General features: G+C 41.0%; 1 protein-coding gene across 1 annotated transcript; it reads left to right on the top strand.

Moving 5' to 3' along the window:
- Positions 1 to 451: 451 nt before the first annotated feature.
- Positions 452 to 21581, top strand: LOC148016067 (SPFH/Band 7/PHB domain-containing membrane-associated protein family). Its single transcript, XM_087663720.1, has 5 exons — positions 452 to 838; positions 20419 to 20539; positions 20628 to 20719; positions 20879 to 20975; positions 21079 to 21581. The coding sequence occupies exons 1-5, from the start codon at positions 647 to 649 to the stop codon at positions 21453 to 21455; spliced, it is 879 nt and encodes a 292-aa protein (XP_087519846.1). The 5' UTR covers positions 452 to 646; the 3' UTR covers positions 21456 to 21581.
- The last annotated feature ends 3335 nt before the right edge of the window (positions 21582 to 24916 follow it).

Below are 24916 nucleotides of genomic sequence, written 5' to 3' on the forward strand. Positions count from 1 at the left end.
CAAGCATGGATACAAGTTTACAAGTTTGGTGCATGGTCATTCCATGTATATATGAGTCTATGTACTCTTGTATGCAAATGCATATCTGACCTTTTATACATGCATGCAAGAGAGAGAGAGAGAGGGCAAGAGAGGGAGGGAGAGAGTGATTTAGTGAGTGAGTGAGTGTGGATACTGAGAGGGGAGGTGTAAAAGGGATAAGAGATAGAGGGGTTGCGAGTAGAAGAGAGTAAAGAATGTAATGTTTTTATGATAGCATTACCCATTGTGCGATAGGCATGGCAGCTTCATTTCCCTTGCACCTTGCTTTGCAACAGCTGTCGCGAAGCAGGATAGCGTTCTGAAGCACGCAAGGGACACTAGTAAGTATTATTGCGCGTTTACACGTTAGAATGGGGCTAAGGGAAATTTTCACTGCTGACTTTAATGCGACGTGGCATGTCGTCAAATGCAGAAAGTAAGCTAAGCTAACTCGAGGCTTCTTCGTGTCCGAGAGAGAGGAAAGTTTTCTTGTTGACAAAGCAAGCAAGCGAGCGAAGAAGAACAGACAGAAGCAAGGAAAAGGAGCGAGAAGGTCGTCTGAGGTCGCAACATCCTCGTCATCATCGCCATCATATCGTCGGAGGTTTTCCTCTCTTCTGCGAGCATGGGGCAAGGTTGCTGCTGCCTCGCCTGTGTCGATCAGGCCAGCGTCGGGATCGTAGAGGAATGGGGCCGCTTCCTGTACGTCGCTCAGCCGGGCCTTCACTGCCTCAACCCTTGCCTCGGCCGCTGGCTTGCCGGCACCTTGTCCACCCGCGTGCAGTACCTTGACGTCAGGGCAGAGACCAAGACCAAGGTTAGCTCTCTCAAGTAAGATATATGGTATCTATCCATCATATCTAGTCTCCATGTCTTCTGTTTTGATTGCTCCAGTTTGTCTGAATGTTCCTTTTCCGGGGAAAGAACAGCAGGTTTTGATTATGCCAGTTTGTGCTGATTCTTCTCCCTAGGAAAAACAAAGCTATTAAAGCAGAAATGGTGTGTATACATTTCTAGTTTTTGATTCCTTGTGTTTTGATTGTTTATTTTGCCTGCCTTTTTCCTTGAGCAAAGCTATTAAGGCTACTTTTTGGCTCACAGAAGGAACGTTTGGTAACGTTTGTAATCGATGGAGTTGTGAGGGTCCTTATCAAGTAAAGACACATGCCAAGTCACATACGCTTTTGCTTCCATTGTCAAGTCGTTGCAAATCCCATATACTTGGTATGCCATGGAGCCTCTTTACAACCAGCGCATTGTATACAATGCATCATATCGGTCCCTCCATTTGTTAGCATTGCCAGATAGGGCATACCCTTTTACAAGGGTAAAGTCATACGGTTAATTGTTATTCAAAAATTAGTCCGAGTTCTATTGAGTTAAGAGCTGATTTAGTTCAGCTTAGGATCACTTTTTTGCGGAAATTCTCTCTTTCTTTCTAAAGCAAGTCCTACCCTTTGGGAAGTAAAGTAACGTTGACCGGAATAATATAATATACTCAACAATTATAATATTTGCTTGTTTTTAAGGCTTTCAAGAAAATGGAGAAAAGCGAAAGTCAAATATGATAATTATTCAATAAAATCACAGCTATGAGGACTTAAATGAAATGGGGACAAATTGAGGGTGAAAGATAGACAAACCATATTTTCCTTTTTTTTCCTTTTCTTTCCCTCCTGTCAAAGGAATATATTTTTTGCTCAACCCAAGGCTCTTAGTAGCTGAGTTACAATTGACCTGAGAGTGAAAATAAGTATTTCTCACTCTCACAAGGTCATGCATAATATATACAAGCATATATGCATCACTTGTGCAATAAGAACAACATATTTCTTTACAAGATAATAGTAAAAATAGAAAAAATTAGTTATTTTTCCATTGTTGATATGTAATACATCAATATGCTTGTTTTTTTTCCTTGAAATAGAAGAATAGTGTGAGAAAAAGGTGTTGTAAGGAATTTATAGAACAACTATTTTGTAAAGAAATAGTGAAAAAAGAGGGAATATGGAGGCATTTGACGATGATGGATTGGAGGATGATGATGGAGATGGATGGGGCTAACTTTAGATTATCTCTAGCTATTGTACAAGAGTTTATAGCCAAGAAAACTCATGTAGAAGGAGGTAGAATGAGTTCTCTTTATAGAAGAGAGGGGAGAGTTAGTACAAAAAGGGAAAGCAGAGTAGTATAAGGTAAGTGTCCAGCCACAATGACAAGCAATGGGACACTTGGAAGCTTGTGGACACTTTTCTATTCTCTTTGGTTTTTCTTTTTGGGTGGTGAAGTGTTAAGAATAGAAACAATCAAATTTAATAAGCATTGTTAAAATAGAGAACTCATTATTTTTTAGAATGTCATCCTTATTTTTTAGGACTAGTATTGTTTGGAACACATTACAAAAACAACACTAATTTAGCAAGTATGCTATTTTCTCTTGCTTTAGCTCACTCACTGAAACCGGTCTTTCTTCTTAAATAGGGTTATAAAAAACCTAATTAAGCACTTAATTACATCAATCAATAAATCTACAAAACTGAAATGCACACTTTACCTTATGATCTTGGATATTGGATAGCCTGTTGGTTCCAAAACTGATGTCCCTTGCGGTATTTCTTTAAGTTATATTGCAAATGGATGGAGTACAACTGAGATTCTTTGGCTTCCTTTGCTAATCCAAGTGTCTTACTATCAAAATTGACTAGCAAGCCTCCAAATTAATTTGCCCCTTGGTTTGCTTGGGGATTGGCTTTCACCTTGCTCCTTGAAAGACAAATTCAACCGCAAATTTGATATTGGTTGGTTAGCCTTTTGAATCTCTCTAAAATTCCTCAATTTCAGCTGTGGTTGTCAAAATCCTAATGTTTGCAGTAAATTAAGATCTATATCAAAGATTAATTGAAATCTTCTCCTCTAATGACTTAAAGTGCTAGAAAATACTGAGATAACTTGAGAGATGACTTAGGGATGAGAGAGAATGCTATAAAGAGAAATTTTAGAGTTTCATTGTGAGAAATGCTAAAAAGCTACTGCTGCCGTGCTAAAACAACCATGGAAGGTGTCACCTATAGCTTAGGATCACCAAAGAGATTGCTGCCCCCTCGTATGTTTTCATTTGCACTAGGAAGACCTTGGGCTAGTGTCACTTGCTCTTGGAGGGCTCCAAACTGTTGTCACATGCTGTAGGATTGATCCCTGTTGGTTATAAATCACATTAAGACTCTCTAATTGCTCTCTAACAGTCTCCTCTCTCACAATGGCTAGAATAGACTTCCGTGTGTAGCCCCTAAAAACATTTTTTCTACTTGCATGGGCAAGTTTTGCTAAGTGGTAGCCTTCTAATCCCATTTTTTAGCATTATCCAGCTTAGTAAATTAATTTTTAGAATATTAATTTAATAATTATTCTACTGCTCAAAAAATATTTTTCACCAACCAATAATTAAATTGGCTAGGCCAATTTGTCTTCCAAGTATCCCTAAGCAGTTATTGACCATTAGACCGACATTAATTAATTAATTAATGCCTAGTCTCTAATGTAACCACTAACATTAGTGGCCAATAAATTGGTCTAGGCCCAAATCTGACATCTAGTACCGCCTAGTTGTCAGAATGAAGCAATGCGGAAGCGAAGGACCGTGACAAAGAGTGGAGAGAGAGAGAGAGAGAGAGAGAGAGAGAGAGAGAGAGAGAGTGAAACACAGAAAATCTGCAGTGAAGAATGCTGTATAAGGATGCAGAATTATATACGGGTGCAGAGAAAATATTTGTGTATATCTCCATCTCGAGAAAATCTCTGCGTATGTCTCCACCTCAAGGACCTCCATATTCCTCAGCCCCCGCAAGCTGAAATCTGTCACACACAAGTGTCCAAGACTGCTGGAAACTCAGCCTTATAAAGGTTCAAAAGAATTTTTGAAAAATATTTGAAATAATTAGGTTGGTTGCATTTAATATAGCCGACTGCAGTTGGACTACTGCCACGTGGCAGTGCTGATGTGGCAAGAGATGACTCTCAACACCCCCTCTCAGAGCTTGGACAAGGCAGCAGACGGAGCGATTTGGAATGTCGATGAAGTAAAGCCTGGGGAAGTGCCTTCGTAAACAAATCTGCAAGATTGTCTTCAGTCTTACAATACTCCACATCAATGGTCACATCCAGAAGCTTCTCCCTGATGAAGTGATATTGGATCTCTATGTGTTGCGTTCGGGCATGGAATACGAGATTCCGTGCCAAGGCAATGCAACTCTCATTGTCGCACTGCAAAATAGTAGGACGAGTCTAGGGGCAGCCAAGCTTCTCCAACAATCGCAAAGCCACACAGTCTTACATGTGGTAGAAGTCGCAACTTGATATTGTCTGTCTCAGTGGAGGATAGGGCTACCGTGGGTTGCTTCTTGCTATTCTAAGAGAGAGCACGAGCACCCAAGGTAAAAAATAACTTGTAGTAAACCGCCTTTGATTCACATCACCAGCCCAATCGGAATCACTTCAACATGCAAGAACAAGATCAGAAGCACCTGTACTTGTTGGATAGAAAATCGTGAGGTTGGAGATTCCCCTTAGAAACCGGAGTATCCTCTGAGCAGCCTGCCAATGCACCTGTTGAGGGGCACTCATGAACCTAGCCAAGAGACCTACAGCAAAATATAGATCAACCCTTGTGTTGAGGAGCCAAATCAATGATCCAATCAGATGATGGTAGTAGGTAGCATCCGCCAAAGGAGAATCTGCATGTGAAGTGGCCTTTCAGTTTGGATCCATAGAAATGGACTGACTATCCTCCATCTCAAAAGTCACCAAGAGCTCATGTATATATCTTTGCTAAGAGATGAAAATCCCCCTTTGAGATTGATAAATCTCGTGGCTCAAAAAGAAATGGAGAAGTCCTAGAATTGTCATCTTGAACTTCTGATGTAGGGCTGCCTCGTCTCGTCGATCTTTTGGGTATGATTATTTGTAACGATCAAGTCATCAACATACAAAACAAACAACACACGCCCACCCTTGGAAGTGTGCACATAAAGTTGCAGATCGGTCCTAGAGCGCCGATATCCCAAATTAGCTTGGAGAAACGAATCAATCTTCTCATTCCAAGCATGGAAGCCTGCTTTAGGCCATACAAGGCCTTCTTTAACCTTTAAACCTTCCCATCTGAGGAACCAAAGCAAGGAGGTTGCTCTACATAGATCTCCTTCTTCAAATCACCATTCAAGAAGACTGATTTCACATCCAATTGAAAAACATGCCATCTTCTATGACTAGCCAATGCAAGAACAACACGAATAGTCGCCATGTGAGTTGTAGGGGCAAAAGTATCATGGAAGTCAATACGTGGGTGCTGTGTAAAACCTTTAGTAACAAGGCGAGCCTTGTGCTTGTCCAAAGAGCCATCATTATGGTACTTGGTCTTGAAGACCCATTTGACACCAATCACCTTCTTGTGAGAGGGACGAGGCACAAGAGACCAAGTGCCATTCCGCTCAATAGCCTCCAACTCTGCTTCCATTGCCTTCCGCCAATGATCAAATTGTAAAGCCTGCTTCATTGATGTAGGCTCTCGATCCTGCTTTACACGGGACATCAAACAATAGTTAGAGCAAATAAGCTTCGTAGAATGTGCATGGTGTCTCCGTGACCCACATAAACTGAGGTGTCTGTCGGTGCTCCATCATGGTGCATGCCATCTCAATCACACTTAGGCTCTTCCGCTCCAAAATGCCATTCTCTTGAGGAGTGTTGGTATTAGCAAACTCTTGGTGAATGTCTCTATCTGCACAAAAAGGAGCAAATTCCTTAGAAAAATTCACCACCCTTGTCTGATCGCAAGGTCTTCAATCTCCAGCCCGATCGGTTCTCCTCAAAGAGAAGCTAATCCTTGAAGTGGAAGAAAGCCTCTGACTTTAGCGTCAAGAAATAGGCCCATGCCATCCTGTTGTAGTTATCTACGATCAACATGAAGTAGAGTTTCCCTTCAAGGACTCATTGCTCATCAGCCCACAAAGATCTGTAGATACAAGCTCCATAGGTAAAGTAGACCGCCTCGAAGCTTTGTTGGGAATCACATCCCCATGTTGCTTCCCACGAATGCAGGAGACGCATGGCTGCTGGCTCACCACTATGTTCGGCAAACCTCGAACAAGCGATTCTTGCAATGCCTTCCGAAGATACTCATAGTTCAGGTGGCCAAACCGAGCATGCCATAGCTTGGACTGTGTCTGAGAGGTAAGAATAAGAGAGGTAAGAGCGGAAGAAGACCTCAATTTGTAGATGCTATTCTCCTCATACCCTGAAGAGAGAAGCTTCCTTGATCCACGATCAAGGACTCAAACAACACCATTGTCAAACTCCACCAAGAGACCAAGAGAACAAATCTTATGTACTGAAAGTAAATGATACCCTAAAGCTGGCACATGCAACACCTCGGAAGTGTGGGTACCACCACGTCCATTTGGAATCGGCTGCATCTCATCCCATGCAGCAATTGACACAAAGAGCTGTTTCCTATGAGAATCTGCCCATGCGAAGGTCGCAAATGGGCAACACCAACTGTCGAAGGAGTCATGTGTCGTGAGACACCATTGTCCACGATCCACTCTCGAGCTTGGGGAGTAGCCACCGCTCCAGAATCTTGTGCCCTTCTTCTTGGTGTCCTTGTCCTTGTAGGGGCAGTCCTTCTTCCAATGCTTGGTCTTACCACAAATATGGCATGTCGATTGTTTCTCTTTGTCCTTCTTGGATTTGTTGTCCTCCTTCTTTTGGTCCTTCCCCTTCTTTTGAGAGGCTTGACGAATCAATGCCTTCGATTTGGAAGCATTCTGTCCCTTCAACTGTTCTTCTCAGTCCAAGACCATAGGAACTAATTCTTCCCAACGAAGAGTCGACTCCCGCCTTGAAGCAATAAGAGCGGAATAAAAGGTACCAAATCGTGGCGGCAATTGGGACAATAAGGTGGTCGCCATGTCTTCGGAGGAAATGGGCTTCCCTGCATTTTGAACCTGCGTTTGAAGTTGCCGAAGCTTGTTGATGTGTTCCCGAAGCGAAGAAAACCTATTCACAGACATGGCCCGCATTTGCACCTCCAAAGAAACCCTCTTCATAAGGGTCATCCGGTTGTACATCTGGTCAGGCTCCAGCCATATCTCCCGAGCCATTGTCAAGTGCTCTATATGGGCTATCATGGCTGTTGTACAAGACAGAAAAAGAAAAGAACGAATCTTGGCATTTAGCTTGTCTCAATGAGATTGGGCCTTGGTCAACTCCGCACAAGCATTTGAGGAGAGTTTGGACTCATCTCTCACTGAGGGCTAGTCGATCTCCTCTGCCACAAGCTCCGCCAAATCATAAAACTCCAATATGGCCAACATCATCACGCGCCAGATGTGGTAATTATCGCCATCGAGCTTTTGATATGATGGAAGAGCCAGTAAGACTGGCACCTTCCAGTCCATGATCGCCTGGAATTCCACGTTAGTCTCTATAGGCATCTTCACTTGCAATGCCTGCACAAACGCAAAAGAAAACCCCTCTGATTGTGAGAACCCAGCCTGCTAGGGCTCTTTTCTCTACTTCCCGAACCTTCTTCAACCGCTGGAGGTGATGAAAAGGTAAAATCTGCACTTGAAGGCCAAAAGTACACCCTTTTTCCTTCTCTGACAAAAGAAAAACAGCAGGAGCTTTAGTAAATCTTCTCTTTTCTCGCACGCCCATGCTCGCCTCAGCCTTGTTATGATGCGCAGCCCACATGCTGGCACTTGAACGTTGAAAACGCAACCTTGTGTCGTGCTGAAAACTTCTCTTCAGATAGGTCCACCCTAGGGTCAGTCCTTCAATGCTTTGATACCATGTCAGAGTGAAGCAATGCGGAAGTGAATGATCGTGACAAAGAGTGAACAGAGAGAGAAAGAGACAGTGAAACATAGAAAATCTGTAGTGAAGAATGCTGTATATGGATGCAAAATTATACACGGGTGGAGAGAAAATATCTGCGTATGTCTCCATCTCGAGGACCTTGATCTTTGTCAGCCCCAAGTGCAGTCTCCATCACCAGCAGGCTGAAATTTGTCACATACAAGTATCCAAGACTTCTGGAAACTCAGCCTTATAAAGGTTGAGAAGAATGCCTGAAAAATACCTCAAATAATCAAGTTGGCTGCATTTAATGCAGCCGATTGCAGTCGGGAACAGTCTGATTGCTGCCATGTGGCATTGCTGACGGGGTAGGAGATGACTCTCGACACTAGTTTCTGTTACACATAGTTATAACTTTTGCCTTTGATACCCATTGCATCCTCGAGGTCCTTGGCCTGTTACCATGAAATAACTGCCATGTGTATCATATGTGCTAAACACCTTACACATTCGATTAATATCATAGTCAAATATTATCGGCAAGATGAAAGCATCTTAAAGTTTCACATCCTTGTGATACTGTCATTGTCTTGTTTCTCTCTCCTTCATAGTTGATGTATTTTCTCACATTTGAAACTTGTGTTTGGTATGTCAGAATGGGCTGCCTACACTATTATTTGGAGATTCAGTTCACCTACAATCAACATATGCCATCGTATCAATCATAGTATGTGGGCAAGTTGTTACATTGGTTTAACATGTAAGGTTATAAACCTATGTGTACTACTATGGAGCCAAGTTTAAAGCTGTCTACGCATGATGGTGAAGAGATGTTTGATGTTGCAATTTATAGCCAACATTGTTGGTTGTCTTATTTATCTTCACAACACATTCCCTAACATTCAGTATACATTATCTCAGGTAAGCAGGTATATACATAGTCCATAGACCATACATTAGCAAGTTATTAAGCAGATCTTTAGATATTTGCAAGTTACTTAGTCACATACATTATTATTTCTTTGGGGGGGCGGGGGGGGGGGGGGGGGGGGGCGGGGAAAGACTTGCATTTATAGACTTACAGTGATTTAGATTGGGTTGGTGATGTAGACACTAGACAGTCTACTAGTGGGCACTCTTTCTTTTTGGGTTACTCGTGTATTTTATGGCTAAGTAAGAGACAACATATAATGGCTACCTTGTCTTGTGAGGTTGAGCACAGGGTAGCCTTCACGACAACAATGAAATGTGTATGGCTACGCAGATTGTTAGTTGACCTATATTTACCATTGGAGGGTCCTACGTCCATTCTTTCTGACCGAGTGCTATTGGAGCAGCATGAGATCCTGTGTTTCATGCTCATACGAAACACATTGAGATGCATTACCATTATCTGAGAGAGAGAGATGCTATACAGAAGAGACAAGCTTGATGTATGTATCCACACATGAAAATGTTGTAGACATTTTTACCAAGGCATTACCATGTGAGAAGTTCGAGGCTTTTTGAAAGTGCTTAAACTTATTACCTTTTGGTGATTGATCATCCTTGTACTTCATCACATTGGCATTGCAGGGGGATGTTAGAATTTGCCAATTTTGGGCAGTGCCCATGTAATCCGTGTGGTATGGACACTTTTACAAGTGTCAATTTAGTGTGTGTATCTAGTGTCTTGACATTAAAGTTGTGACACTAGGGACTAGTGTAAGTTAGCCTAACTCTAGTTAGTTGGTGGAAGACTGGTTAGGTCAACCCTTGACCTAACTTAGGTTGTATCTTCACTCTTATCTTTTCAGTTCAGCAAAGTACACTTTACTCTCTTGCTTTAGCGCACTCATTGTCATTGTCTTATTTCTCCCCTGTCCATTGTTGGTGCATTTTCTCATTGTAAAATTATCTATTACTGAAATTGAGCTTTAAATAGCAAAACAAAAAAATTGGACTATCTTTGAAAGGTTGAGGAGCTACTTCGAGCTGTTGTGAAGGTGAGCTTGCTTTATATGTGTGCAAAAGCCAACGAAGTACAAGATTCTCCTATGTCATGGGGATGTGAAATTTTGAGATTCTTTACTCTTGTCGATAACATTTGATTAAGTTATTAATCAAATGTGTAAGGTTGTTTAGCACGTGTTGCACATGGCAGTTATTTCATGGTGACATGCCAAGGACCCGGAGATGCAGTGGGTGTCAAAGGAAAAAGTTGTGATATGTTATGCCAATTGGGTTTTGGTGGTCAGTTGGTGTTAGTTTTGGCCCTAGGATGGTTGTTTGGCCATTAAATGTCAGTGGTGACACTAGGGACTGTCATTAATTAATTAATTAATGACAATCTAAGGGTCGATAGAGGTTGGGAACTACTCTAGGTTGCAAATACCCTAGCCAATTTAATTATGGATGGGCACATGTAATTTTGGACAGAGTTAGAAGGCGTAAAATTAATTTTAAGAATTAATGGGTTTAGAAGGTTGCCACTTGGCACAAATACCCATACAATTGAGGAAAAACGTTTTTGGGGCTGGTGGAAGCTGTTTTCATTCATTCAGCTTGGAAAAGAGAGAGGGGGAGAGCTATTAATCAGTTCGAGGCAAGAGATAACAGCCAGGAGGCCAAGGAGAGTAGGAACAGCATTAATGAGCCTTCCAGCCGCTGGAGACAGCAATTAGAGACATACGAGCAGATTGGGCCTCTCCAAGCAGTAGGCGACAGCCTTGGGGCTGATCTGAGTAAGGCAACAGCCAATTATGGGGCTTCTCCATGAAGAATTTTGGAATTTCTCTCGCTACAGCTCTTTCACTCCTCAACAAATCTCAGCATTTCCCAGCCATTCTTAGAATAACTCAGCCATATTTGTGGACAGCAGAGGGATTTCTACTGTAAACCCTAAAATTTTGTAGAAATTAGGATTCAATAACCACCTCGGAACTTGTGTCAACGGGAGATGGCATCATACATTAAAGAGATACCGAAATGGGTGCTAGGCCAGGAGGCCAAGGAGAGTAGGAACAGCATTAATGAGCCTTCCAGCCGCTGGAGACAGCAATTAGAGACATACGAGCAGATTGGGCCTCTCCAAGCAGTAGGCGACAGCCTTGGGGCTGATCTGAGTAAGGCAACAGCCAATTATGGGGCTTCTCCATGAAGAATTTTGGAATTTCTCTCGCTACAGCTCTTTCACTCCTCAACAAATCTCAGCATTTCCCAGCCATTCTTAGAATAACTCAGCCATATTTGTGGACAGCAGAGGGATTTCTACTGTAAACCCTAAAATTTTGTAGAAATTAGGATTCAATAACCACCTCGGAACTTGTGTCAACGGGAGATGGCATCATACATTAAAGAGATACCGAAATGGGTGCTAGTTTTGGGTCCTGTTAGGTGTCCAATGTCCAAGATTTTTAAGGTAAATTGTGTATTTCAATTTATGTTTATTTGCTGATTGCTATGATTAAGTGCTTGATCAAGGAATTATCGCCTTATCCGAGAAGGAAGGTTGGTTCCATCTCTCCATTGCCGGGATACCACTTAATCCCTTGATTTGGTGGGTTCGAGGCACCTAATTGCAAGCTAAAGCTTTGTACTAGTGTTGATTTTTTGCTTTGAGCCTGATCTTGGACAAGGCTTAGGCCATGGATCGCAAGCTGAAAATGTTGTTGTTGGGCAAGAAACATGGCTTTTAAGGCATAATGAGACTGATGAGCAGCAAAGTGAAGAAGAATTTGATGACCAGTTCAAGAATCAGATGAGGCGGAGTGGCTCTCCTTTGAGTAGTCATTTCCTCTACTCATACCCAAGATCTAGAGGATCTACCTTGATCGGGGTCCTCGGGTCTTCAGCAACGACTTGGTGGCTAGGCCTTCGTATTCCTTTCAGCATGGAGTCACTACTGTCTCTCTGGTCACTTAGTCAATTTGACAATCAGAACATTCTATGTCAAAGCCCTACAAGTAGATTGGCTTGCTATTTTGCTGTTAGCAGCCAGTGAGAGCAGTGTTTGGAAGCACAACAATGGGAAAGCTGAAACACAGTGTAGTTGTGTGGGTTAGAAAATGCAGCCTATGAAATCTGGAACTTGTTATCGCTTGCAGAAGGCTACCTTGCTTAGCTGGGAAGTAGGCAAGGACAATAGTATTTACAAGGGGGATGGTGATGGATGTTGTTGCACTATAGAGGCCTAGCCAGGCTGTATTGCAACTTATTGAGGCACATCAACAGCTTTCATGATGTATATTCGATGATTGGGAGTAGCAACCATGTGCATGTACCCTTTGCACTCATAGTGTTAGAAGTGAACCTATGGGAAATCTAGAGATGTGATTTGTAGGGACTGGTTAGGCACGGAAATCGAGACAGATTGTCGGTATGTGCAGTGAGAGACAGAGAGAGTGAGAGAGAGCAGAGTAGAGAGTGAGCTTGTTTGTAGGTACAATGACGAGTTAGTACCTTTAGGTTTTTAGATAGATATATATGTGTAAAGTACAAGTGCTAAGGGTGTGTTCACACTTGAGTACATTTAAAAGGCACGAGGCCTTTATTCCCAACAACCTCCCACCTAAAGGCAATGTGTCTTAAGAGGAGAAAAGAATCAGCTAAGTCTAGGTATGTACAAAGTTGAAATACATATATCTATCCAACTTCCATCATTTGTTGGCAACGAGCAAACCGCTTTGTTGGAAGACCCTTCGTGAGAAGGTTTGCAGGGTTATCATCTGTATGCACTTTGACAAGCTCAATGCTCTTGTTGTCAAGTATATCTCTAATGAAGTGGTATTTCACCTGTATGTGCTTTGTCTTTGCATGAAAGATAGGATTCCATGCTAGCATGGTAGCACTCTGACTATCACAATGGAGAACAGGTAACTCTGTGATGCCAAGCTCTTCCACCAGATGCGAAAGCCATAAAGCCTCCTTTCATGCCTCAGTGACAGCCCATACTCTGCCTCTGTAGTAGACAATGCAACACACTTTTGTAGCTTGGAGATCCAAGAGACTGCTCCTCCTGTGAAAGTAAACACATACCCAAAAGTGGACTTCATGCAGTCTGCATGACCAGCATAGTTTGTATCCGTAAAGCTAACAACAAATGCCTTCTGCTTTCCAAAGTAGATGCACAACTCCTTTGTGTCTTTGAGGTATCTCATAATACCTTTCACTGCATCCCAATGCTTTTTGCCAAGGGTTGCCATGTATTTGCTAACCACTCCCACTGCAAAGGCAATGTCAGGACATGTAGCAACCATAGCATACATCAAACTGCCAATAGTTGAAGCATATAGTATCTTGGCCATTTCAGCCTTCTCATCATCAGATGTAGGGCTGTCCTCTCCATTGACTTTCACATATGGAGGCAATGGAACCCCAATTGTTTTCCCCCCCTCCATATTGAAATGCTGCAAAACTTTGGAGAGATATTCCTGCTGAGATAGATAGAGTAAGCCTTTTGATCTATCTCTGAGTATTCGCATGCTAAGAATGTGATTTGCATCACCAAGATGTTTCATGTCAAAGTTGCTATGAAGACTTTTGCTTCAATGAATCCAAGGCATGAGTATCCGTGCCAGCAATCAGTATGTCATCAACATACAAAACCAAGATAATCAAGTTGCCATCTGCTGCCTTCTTGGTGTACAGGCAGTGATCCACTTGACTTCTATGAAAGCCTTGAGAGTGCATGAATGTATCAAACTTATGATACCATTCTCTTGGTGCTTGTTTCAGTCCATACAAACTCCTTTTGAGTTTACATACCATTTTTTCTTTTCCTTGTTCAACAAACCCTTCAGGCTGCTGCATATATATGTCTTCATGCAGATCACCATGTAAAAACGCAGTCTTTACATCCGTCTGTACGAGCTCCATATCGTCAACTGCAACCAAGCCCAAAATGGTTCTCAATGTAGTCATCTTGACTACAGGAGAGAAAATCTCATCAAAGTCAATTTCATGCTCTTGCTTGTACCCCTTTGCAACCGATCTTGCTCTGTACTTTGGTGAGGAACTAGAAGTGACTTTCATCTTGTAAACCCATTTGCATGGAAGGGTTTTCTGCCCTTTAGGCAATTGCATCAAGTCCCAAATGCCATTTTTTCAAGAGATTCCATCTTTGACAACATGGCTTTATACCATTTCTTGCTGTCCTGTCTGTCCATTGCTTCCTTGAAGCAAGACAGCTCACCACAGCCTGTCAACATGACATAATCAGCCACATTGTTTGCACCAAGAACAAATCTGTCAGGTTGTCTAGTAGCCCTAGACAATCTCCTAACCCAATGGTCATTGTTTGCTGGTTGTTCCTGCAAATTTCCATTTTCAGCATGTTGTCCTAGCATTTCAGCCTGCAAATCAGCATTAACAGCTTGTTGTCCTGGCTGTTCCAGCACATGTAATGGCTCATTTTCATGGGCAATAGCTGGCTGATCATTTCCAGCATCATTTCCTGCATTTATAGGTTCATTTACAACAGGTATTTGCTGCTGTATAGTGGGCACATTTTACTGTCCAAAAGGTATTTCTTCCCGGAATACAACCCTACGGACCTCCTCAGTCTTTTCGGGCTGTTTGTGCATGCGATCTTCCCGGAAGATAACGTCATTGCTGCGTACTACTTTTCTTTTTTCGGGATTCCATAATCTATACCCAATTTCACCCTCATCACCATATCCTAGAAAAATGCATTTACAGGACTTTGGCTCAAGTTTGTTGCGTTTTTCTTTATGAATGTGCATAAAAGCCTCGCAGCCAAATACTTTCAGATGAGCATATGAAGGTGGCTTGCCCGACCACGCTTCTTGGGGAACTCTCCTTCCAAAGACCTATTTGGTGACTGATAAATCAAGTGAACGGTTGTCATAATAGCCTCTACCCAAAAACCATGGGGTAATGTAGCATGAGACAGCATCGTACGGACCTTATCCTGAATGGTCAGATTCATACGCTTTGTAACTCCATTTTGAGGCGGATTATAAGGGGTACTGAGCTCCCTCTTTATCCTTTTGCTGTCTCAAAATGCTTGAAAGGCCTTGGACACATATTCCCCAATATTGTCGGAGCGAAGATACTTAAGTGTCTTATCTGTCTGATTTTCAGTCAATGCCAAGAATTTTTTAAACTTATCAAGCACTTCATCCTTGCTACAAATGGGATAAACCCATACCTTCTGTGCAGCATCATTGACAAAGGTGACAAAATATTTCTTTTTCCCTAAAGATAATCATGGCATTTGACATACATCCGAATGTACTAACTCTAGAGGAGAAGATCTCAAAGAAAGAGACTTTTTATGAGACGTCTGTGCATGTTTTCCATAAATACAATGATCACAGTGCTCAAAATCAGCATAACGAAGACATGGCAAGTGACCCAAACGAGAAAGCACTTTCATTACTGTTTGACTCATGTGTCCCAACCGCCCATGCCACAAAGAATCGCTTGGCTGCTCGGTCACGACAACAGCATGGTCACACACACTAGATACATGAAGTGGATACAAAGTATCACTCTTGCAACCTTTGGCAATAACCCTAGGTCCCTTATAGATCTTCCATTTTCCATCACCAAAGGTGGTATGAAAACCATCATCATCTAGCTGCCCTGTGCTAATCAAGCTTTTCTTGAGCTGAGGTACATGCCGTACATGCTGAAGTGTAAAGACAGAGCCATGCTGAAACTGTAACTGCACATTGCCAATACCTACAATCTCACATACATAGTTGTCCCCAAGATGGACAACACCATGTTGACCCCCTGTATAGGTGGAGAACCACTCACGATGAGGGGTGACATGAAAGGAAGCACCTAAATCGAGAATCCGTGTATGCATGTCATTATCTGTATCTGCAAGTAAAGCATGTGCACTAAAGTGTGAAGAGACAAAGAGTACGTCACTCCCACTGTCACTGTCATGAGTGACTACATTCACCTCTTCAATTTTTACACTTCTCTTCTTAGGCTGACTGTCCTTCTTCTCTTCCTTGCTATCATTTGTCTTCTTGCCTTTTCCTTTCTCTTTCTTTCATTTGTAGCAGTCACGTTTAAAGTGACTCTTCTTGCCACAATGATGGCATTCAACATCTTTGCCACGTGATTTACTGCGTCCCTTGCCATCATATTTGCCCTTTTGTTGTGATTTGCCCCTAGTATGCAAAGCACTAGAAGACTTACTAGATGCATTGTTCTGTTGATTCATCTCTTCCATAAGTAGAGCACTCTCTACATCAGCATACAAAAGGATTACATTAGAATTGCTCATAGCAATCCTGAATGTATCCCAACTCTCTAGTAGAGTGCAAAGCAAGAAAGTAGCCTTAAATTCCTCATCAATCATGAACTTCAAGGCAACCAGTTGGCTGAAAATGGAGTTAAACTCACTCAAGTGAGTTGACATTGCTGTACCTTCTTTCATATGCAAATCCATAAGCTTTTTCAGCCAATACACTTTGCTTGCAGCACTCTTTTGTGCATATAGTTCTTCCAGTCTAGTCCATATAGCATATGCAGAATCTAAACAGCATATGCAGAATCCAAACCTTCAATGTTGAATAGCAAGGCATCAGAAATCGATAGCTCTATGGTTGAGCATGCAAGCTCATTTAACTCATCCCAATCGTCCTGTTCCATGTCTGGGGGCTTTACCCCTTTGGTTTTGATCGGCTTTGCCTGCTTCTTTTGCAACAGGATATTGTAGCACTGCTTTTGCCAAATTGCAAAGTTATGTGTGCCTTCAAACTTCTTTATGTGCATTAGATTACTGCTGTCATTGCTGCCAGCTATGATTCTCAGTCCAAATGTGACAAAAAAACCAGCAAATGCAGGCCCAAACTGTCGCCAAGTGACCAAGGTACAAATAAGTACCAATCAACAATAAATGACCACGCAGAAGCACAGGTTTCAGATCTGTAATTAAATTTTCAGAAGCACCAAACCATGTGCTACAATCCAACTGATTACAGCTGTTCCAAGGGCATATGCATCACATTACATGAGGAATCCCAAAATTTCAGCTGCAATTACTGTTGTACATGCACCCATGGGCATAAAATTTGACCACGAACGGTCAAAAGCCCCAAAGTTTTGTGCTCAAAGCATCAGTCACACATTTGCATTTTCTCTGTCATGCATAGAACTGTCCAATTTTGCCAAAATAGAGCAATTTCAGCAAAACCCCCAAATTTTACCAAGTGTTGATGTCCAAATTGCGTGGAATTCAACTTTCATGTACATAAAATGCCCAAATGTTGCACAAATTTTGCCCAAACTGCGAAAGCCCCAATTGCACGGGGTCCAATGTGTATCAATGTCGAGAAATTTGGTAAATTTCAGCCCAATTTGCGTATTTACATTAAAAGCCCCAAATGTCAGAGACAAAATGTCACAAATTCTTGTGATTTCTGAGACAGATATCACAGTTGCATCTTGCTCGCATCGAATCTTGACAAATCTCCAAATTTTCCTAGTCCTGCGTGCACTAATTTCAGTGAAATTGAAAGAATTTCACTAAAATGTGAAAAGCCCCAAAATTCCCGAGCAAATGTGCACTGACTTTGCAATTTCTAAGTTAGATTGTCAATTCTGTGTTGAGATCCCCAAATTCAAGAAAAGCCCCAAATTTCCAAATTTGCACAGATTTGCAGACTTTGCTTGCGTGTGCAAACACCCAGAGGAGAAGAGGTAAAAGTAATCTCAAATATTTTTGGAAAAACAAGAGGAGAAAAAATTGCGGGTCAACGGGCTGTTGAGGTCCGTGACCTATCGTGCTTGCCAAATTGCCGCCCGCTGAAGTTGTCCCGTCTGCTGCAATCGTCGTCAGCTGATAGCCCATCAGCTGCTGCCCGTCACGCTATTTTTGAGTCCTGTTTGCTGCGATGTTTCAGGCCTTCTCCCTGCTTGATTGATTATTGCCCGTATCAGGCCGTTGCCTACTCACCTAGCCTGTCACACGCCTGGTGTCGCCGTGGTCCACACTGGACCTTCTGCAGCTCACGACTTGCTCGCTTGTCTTGCTCGAACTCCAATAGGTACAAACGCCTCGACCGCAGCTTTGATACCCAGTTTGTAGGGACCAGTTAGGCACGGAGATTGAGACAGATTGTTGTTACGCGCAATGAGAGATAGAGAGTGAGAGAGAGCAGAGTAGAGAGTGAGCACGTTTGTAGGTACGATGACGAGTCGGTACCTTTAGGTTTTTAGATAGATATATATGTGTAAGTACAAGTGCTAAGGGTGTGTTCACATCCGAGCACATTTAAAAGGCATGAGGCCTTTATTCCCAACATGATTAATACACAAGAATACTAATGGAAATGAAAGGCGTGTGCCATAGACGCACACATATACACACAAACAGATGCAAAAGACAACAATATTTTTGATACATGTTAAAACTTGGACAAGGACACAAGCAAAAGTGAAAGGCGCACATGCACATGTAGAAGAAAACAATATGAGCTACAAAGGAACTTTTTCTAGGAAGAACAATGAATGAAAATGAAAGGTGCATTTGCCACACACACACACACACACACGCAAACCCACCCACACGCACGCATCCACACACACAAGACAACAAAATTTCTGATACTATGTTTGAGCCCAAACAAGAGCACAAGAGAAGATGAAAGGGCCAAGGCACACACAATAGAAGTGGGAAATGCCTCGAGACACCCCTTTATAGGATCCGAAACACCAAAACGTGTGGAGTAGTACTTCAAACGTGTTTGCCTATCGGGAAACGTTTTGGTTCACCCCGTTTCCCAACAAGCCCGAAATGTTTTCAGCAAGACGTACTATTTCCTTTACACTTTAAATGTAGTGTTATTAATCATTGTGCCCTATATACTTGTTAAACATAGTGCTATAAAACATCATGTTCTTTATGCTTTAAACGTAGCGTTTAAAGTGTTACTAATCTCATGTTCTTTGCGCTTTTTAACGTGTTCTCTGAGTGTTATTAATGTTTTATTGTTAAATGTTTTAATGTAGTGTTTTCTTTCAAACTCACAACATTAAATAGTTGTTTAGTATTTAATATTTAAATGTAAAATGTTTCATTAATTAAGCTTAAATCATTATATTTCCAATTTTTAATAATTTAAAATGATTAAGCTTAGAGCCGTTTCAATCTGTTTCAATTTTCTTCATTAATGAGGAGGATGATAATGAAGTGGTTTTGCCTATTACAACTGAAGACTGACGCACGGATGAGGAAGAGGGAGACGGAGAGGAAGAGGAACTAACAGATGATAATTAGTCATCATTCACTCTCTTGTATGGTTTGGCACTTATTTACAATTGTTCTTTCTTTGCAATCAGCATATTAATTATGTGCCAAAATCCTTGTATGCATTAGAAAGCTCCTTTGATCTTACACCTTTTGTAGAACTCTTTTAAAGCTTGGAAATTAGAAAGCTTTGATTTTGAGTATGAAACCTGTATTCTAAGTTTAGCTTCTAAGCAGCTAGACTCTAAGCCCCCCTCCCCTGCGAGCGCCACAGATGACGTGGTGTTTCCGTTTCCCTCTCCCCAAAATTTGATGTTTCCGTTTCCCCATTCCCCTCAACTATGGCACACACACACGTTATAGAAAGCAAGATGAGGAACAAATGAACTTTTTCCAACAAGGAATCCCACAGCAGAGACTTTACAGGCAGAATGGATGAAGGGCATTGCCACAGATGGGAGTTGATTACTAGCATTATTGCTCAGTTCATTTGGACTCTGAGGTGCAGTCATGCCATAGAGATTCTATCTAGGATCTGGATCGAGACTATCCGTATGCTCGGGGGGACTCCAAAGTTGCTTTGAGCGTACGAGGAGAGAGGGGCCTTTATGTGGACATGGAATGCTGGCACCTTCTTCGTTTTTGAGTTACATATGTTCTGGCATTATGCTAGGCGATGTACAAGAGGATGCCGTTTTCTAGCCAAGTTAAAAAAACTTCAGGAAACATTAAAGTGCAAAGACATTGATTGGGGAGACAAGTGCTCAAACATAAAGAGGAACTGAGGAAATGTTCCTATGCCAGAGTTTCAGGTGGGCTTAGGTATGGAGATGCATCAGAAACCTCAGTTTTTACAATAAAGCTATGTAAAGGGTTTGAACCCATTCAAGGGTGCGTATCCAAAGGTCACCCTGATAGAGCAAGGCATTGTTCTATGGGATACCCAATTTTATTAGGCGTCTTGGCCTATGCACACACTTTGGCCCGTTTCTTGACAAACTATCATGGACCTTGGGACATCAAAGATGACTTTTCCCTTCCTCACTTTGAAGAAATTCATATCCTCCTTATGTGTCTCCAGATTATGGTTAAGATAGATGCCATGAATAATGGCTGTGAAGAACAGACTCCAAGACAACTGGTAAGGGAGTCACTGCTAGTTAGATAAGCTTGCACTCTCTTTGATAGCATCTTACATCAAGGGATTAACTTATTTTATGTATGTCTTGTGATGTTAGGATCATATAGTTGTGAATGAGCCCAAGATTGTTTTTCTCACAGGTAACTGGTTTGATTAATGGCTCTGTAATAATGAGAATATATTGTTCATGCAGGACAATGTCTTTGTCCAACTTTTATGTTCCATACAGTATCGCGTACTTCCTCAGAATGCAGATGATGCTTTCTACGAACTTCAAAATCCAAGAGAGCAAGTACAAGCGTACGTGTTTGATGGTAGGTTCAATGGTGTTTTTTCCTTAAGAGTCAACATAAGCTGGAGGGGGTAAAGCCAGCTAATTGTTTCATGTTTCTTGGTTTGCAGTTGTCAGAGCTTGTGTCCCAAAAATGAATTTGGATGAACTGTTTGAGCAAAAGGGTGAGGTTGCTAAGACTGTCTCAGAAGAGCTTGAAAAGGTATATTTGCAGAGGTTTACAAACTCTCTTGTCTTGAAGCTGATTAGTCTCTTTCTCACATGCACACAAGATAGGGGAATGCATCAGGAACTCTAGTATATAATATGTGATCGCATTGGTTTAAGATAAGTCAAGTCATAATTGTCTCAAGTCTTGCAGGTAATGGGTGCATATGGTTATGCCATTGAACATACGTTGATTGTTGATATCATACCAGATGCTGCTGTTCGCAGAGCAATGAATGAGATCAATGCTGGTAATGTTTTCAAAATTTTTATGTATCCTATCTTTCTAATATCTTGCATTTAGTTGTTGTTTTCAGATATTCTAACAGATTTCAAAAACCTTTGCTGTGACAGCTCAACGTTTAAGAGTGGCATCCGAATTCAAAGGAGAATCAGAAAAAGTCCTTCTAGTTAAGAAGGCTGAAGGTGAGGCAGAGTCCAAGTATCTGTCTGGCATTGGCATTGCGCGACAACGCCAAGCTATAACAGATGGATTAAGAGAAAGTGTTCTCACCTTTGCAAGTGGCGTTCATGGTACTAGTGCCAAGGAAATAATGGATATGGTGTTGCTTACACAATATTTTGACACCATGAAGGATATTGGAAGTTCTTCCAGAAATACCACATTGTTTATACCCCATGGTCCTGGTCATGCAAATGATATTATGGACCAAGTACGAAATGGATTTTTACAAGCAAATACAGATACTAACCTCTCTCTTGAAGGATAGAAAGCCGTAGCCAAAAAGACCTGTTTTCAGTCCTGTATACTATGCCTGAAGAACACTCTGGCCATGAGCTTTTTCAGAGAATGGAACTACATGTGAATAGTTGAATTTTTATCCCTTGTTATAGTTGTATGTTGTTTTGGTCTTTCATCATTTCCAGGTGATTTTTCTCTCCATATTTTCATTATGTTTGCTGCAAGACAATGGTCAACTAGATATCAAATCCTTCAAAGTAGGATTTGATTAAAGCCATATGTTGAAAATGAGTCACTTACATGAAATTTTGCTTAAGGTAATGAATATTGGACTTCAAAATTGAAATTGAAAGTACTTGTGAATGTGTTGCCGATGATTCTATGTATCAACTTTTCATGTGGCATGAGGATTAATGTGGAAATAATTAATTTCGGCGGACCATATGACCAATGGAAAAGATCAAGTACAGCCCTACACTTTGAAGGTTTACTGGCACTAAGTTTGCACTTAAGGGCTCAAGAGAAAGCATTGATTTCAAATCTTATAGAAGTCAAATTTTAAAGCTGAATTAACCTTGTATTCAAGAAGCGTAAAGCTTGAGCTTTACAAAGAAGCTATGTCATCTTTTACTATGTAGGTAGTGCCATGCCTTCAATAGAGTCAAGATGGAAATCTTTACAATCTTAATATTGTAGATGAGGGATTTGGGGTTTTTAATAATGTGTGGGATGGTGATAATGTTTTGTTGCAAGGCAACTTGTAGAGCTTGATCACCCTAATGCGTAGGTTGAATCACCATGGGTATTGATGTGAAGCACAAGGGCTTAGACAGGTTATAAGACCACTTATGTGACGAATGGATCTCAAACACACATGTAGCGATCAATCAAATCTCTCTTGTTTGTTTGTTTGTCAGTATCTCTCTCTTGCAACACAAAGAAACAAACCAAAATTATTTGAAAAAAAGTTGAGCACGATGTCTGGTACACTCTATCCTTGCTTATAGATAGGGCTCTCCTTTGTATGCATTTAAAACATTAGATCTCGTCCAAAGTAAGCCCTTTTATAATCACCTTCGGTGTCGTGAGTGGTAATAAAAAGGGGTTAAGGCTCATGTTGATAGCGAGGTCATCTAGCATTATTGGGCTTGAGAAATAATAGGTAGGGATAATATTAACATGCTCGAAAATAGGCTTTTCCAAACTCCAATTTGACATCCCTTGAAGTGTGACCCATGGCTTGTGATTGACCCATGTTTGGGTGTGCCAAGGACAAGGGAGGTCTTTCATATTAAAAAAATCTAAATAGAATTATCTTGATTTTTCACACACTTTCAAATAGCCAATCATGCACTAGATTGGATTGTCTCATCCAATGATGCCCCAGAATGAAAGTATAATATACATTCCTTAAGAGAATATTTCCATTTCAATTTGAAAGTCAAGTAGGCGAGCTTAGAGTTTCTATCTAAAAGGTATCTTTGTCATTAATCTCTTAGATAATGCATACTTGGAATGTGTCTCATCCTCAAGGATATTATTAATCGAGCTACAAAGCTTGATCATGTAATCACTCACTAACACTAGTTCTTTGTTGTGTGTTGATTGATGCAACTACTAGGCTATCACTAAATCTAGGTAGGACAAACGTGTTGGTCATGAGGGATTTTATGTCCTTACAACTAGATGCAACGATATGTTCCAATATATTGAACAAAGTTCTCTCCATGTTATTTAGACACAACCTTAGGGATTTGTCCATGTGTGTGGCTAATAACATACCATTATCATCCACCATTGTCATCACAAGTTTGTTTGAATTTGTCCACTAAGTCATATGCATTCTCAATCCTATTGAACTTAATTTTTTAATTTGCTATTGTTAGGATTCTATTGAATTTCTTGTCTATGGGTGGTGTTGTGAGTTTGTGCATTGTGGCACTTGTGTGAACAGTTTGAGAGCCCTCGAATAGCTTTTGGCTCAAAAGATATTTCAACAAGGCAATGTGGTCCTCCTCTACCCTATCAATTTGAAGGGTGTTAATAAAGTCATCGGCCTCACCTTGGAGAATTTCTCCATCTGTGAATTTGACAATGCTTTATTTAATAATAGAGTGACATGCCTTACTATCCTTGCTAATTCAACATTTTTATTTAGGTAACACTTTATGTAGGTGTAAAATTTGTAAAGCCTCTGTTGCACTCTAGAAAGAGCCATTCAATTGCAAGTGTAGGTTGGCCCATGTCCCTTCACATGTCTCACATTGTAGTGTCATTTAAAGGGAGGGTTGGTAAATTTAAGGGTGGGGACTATAGTCTACAAGGTGATGACATGAGTAGAGAAACAAAGGGAGTTATGAAAGGAGTGGTGACAAGTGTTGCAAATGGTGTGATCGTTCTCCCCAAGTGCAATCTTATGAACTTATTGCAATCGGATTTTTCTTTGCAATTATAATGTGATGCCATATGAATCCATGCATGTGATGTGGCTAGGCTCTTATGATAGAATTGGTCACTATAATGCAACTTCAATTGTGTAGATTTGAAAGTTAGTTGATCATACATGCTATTTGTTTAGCTCACAAGGATGTCATCACATTAAAGAGATGATGATGCCATGGAAGCTATTACTAGTCATAGATAGGACATGACATCATAGATGTGACATGAGTGGATTGATCTATGATTTAAATTTTTTTAACACAAGTCAACATTTCAAACTTAAGCAATCCCACGAAATCTTCAATAAACTTGATCCAACTTTAAGGCTACTAGAATTATATTTCTTATTAACCTAATTGCAAATTAGTGAAATCGAATCACATCACCTATAGTTCTGGTTTTATTGCTACTTCGAGAATCTAGTTGCAACATGAGTCTAGCTTTGAGTATTTACGAAAACTTTTTTGTCATCCAATGGAAAAAAGGAAGAGGTTGAAATGTGACTAGTTTTTTGGGATATAGCTAAACTCTCTAAAGAATAGTTGGTTTTTGTCAAGACAACATTGAATCTTAACATGTTCTTGACAATTCAACAATGAAAAATACAATAAAGGATGGTTATGATGCAACGAGTAAATTTCCACACTCATATGTCTTCACAAAGACTTCTCAAACACGTGTGTGCGAGTGATGTTGGAGCTTTGGAGCTTAATATTTCAATATATGGTGCATTTTCATTGTCTATTCGTGATATCATTGCTTTGTCTTTAATCCATGTCGCTAATTGAACTTTGAGTTTAACAAAGGCTACAATGAACTTTTGAAGTCGACCACCACTTGTGGGTTTTCCTCCAAGTAAAGGCATTTGTCCTCCTTAGTGTTGATAGAATGGTCTTCATGGGAAGAAGAACTTTGTTGTGCTTCAATTGAAGAGTGACCAACTCCTTGACCCTCCTCTTTTCAATGTCGAGACTGTCAACACACACTTCTTCCCATTTGCATTTAAGTGAGCTCTTCCTCTCAATCTACTCTTTCAAGAGTGAGACA

Source organism: Lygodium microphyllum, chromosome 23 (genome assembly GCF_053477565.2).
Source record: "Lygodium microphyllum isolate KBCC chromosome 23, Lygodium_microphyllum_v1.1.10, whole genome shotgun sequence".
NCBI classification, from domain to species: Eukaryota; Viridiplantae; Streptophyta; class Polypodiopsida; order Schizaeales; family Lygodiaceae; genus Lygodium; species Lygodium microphyllum.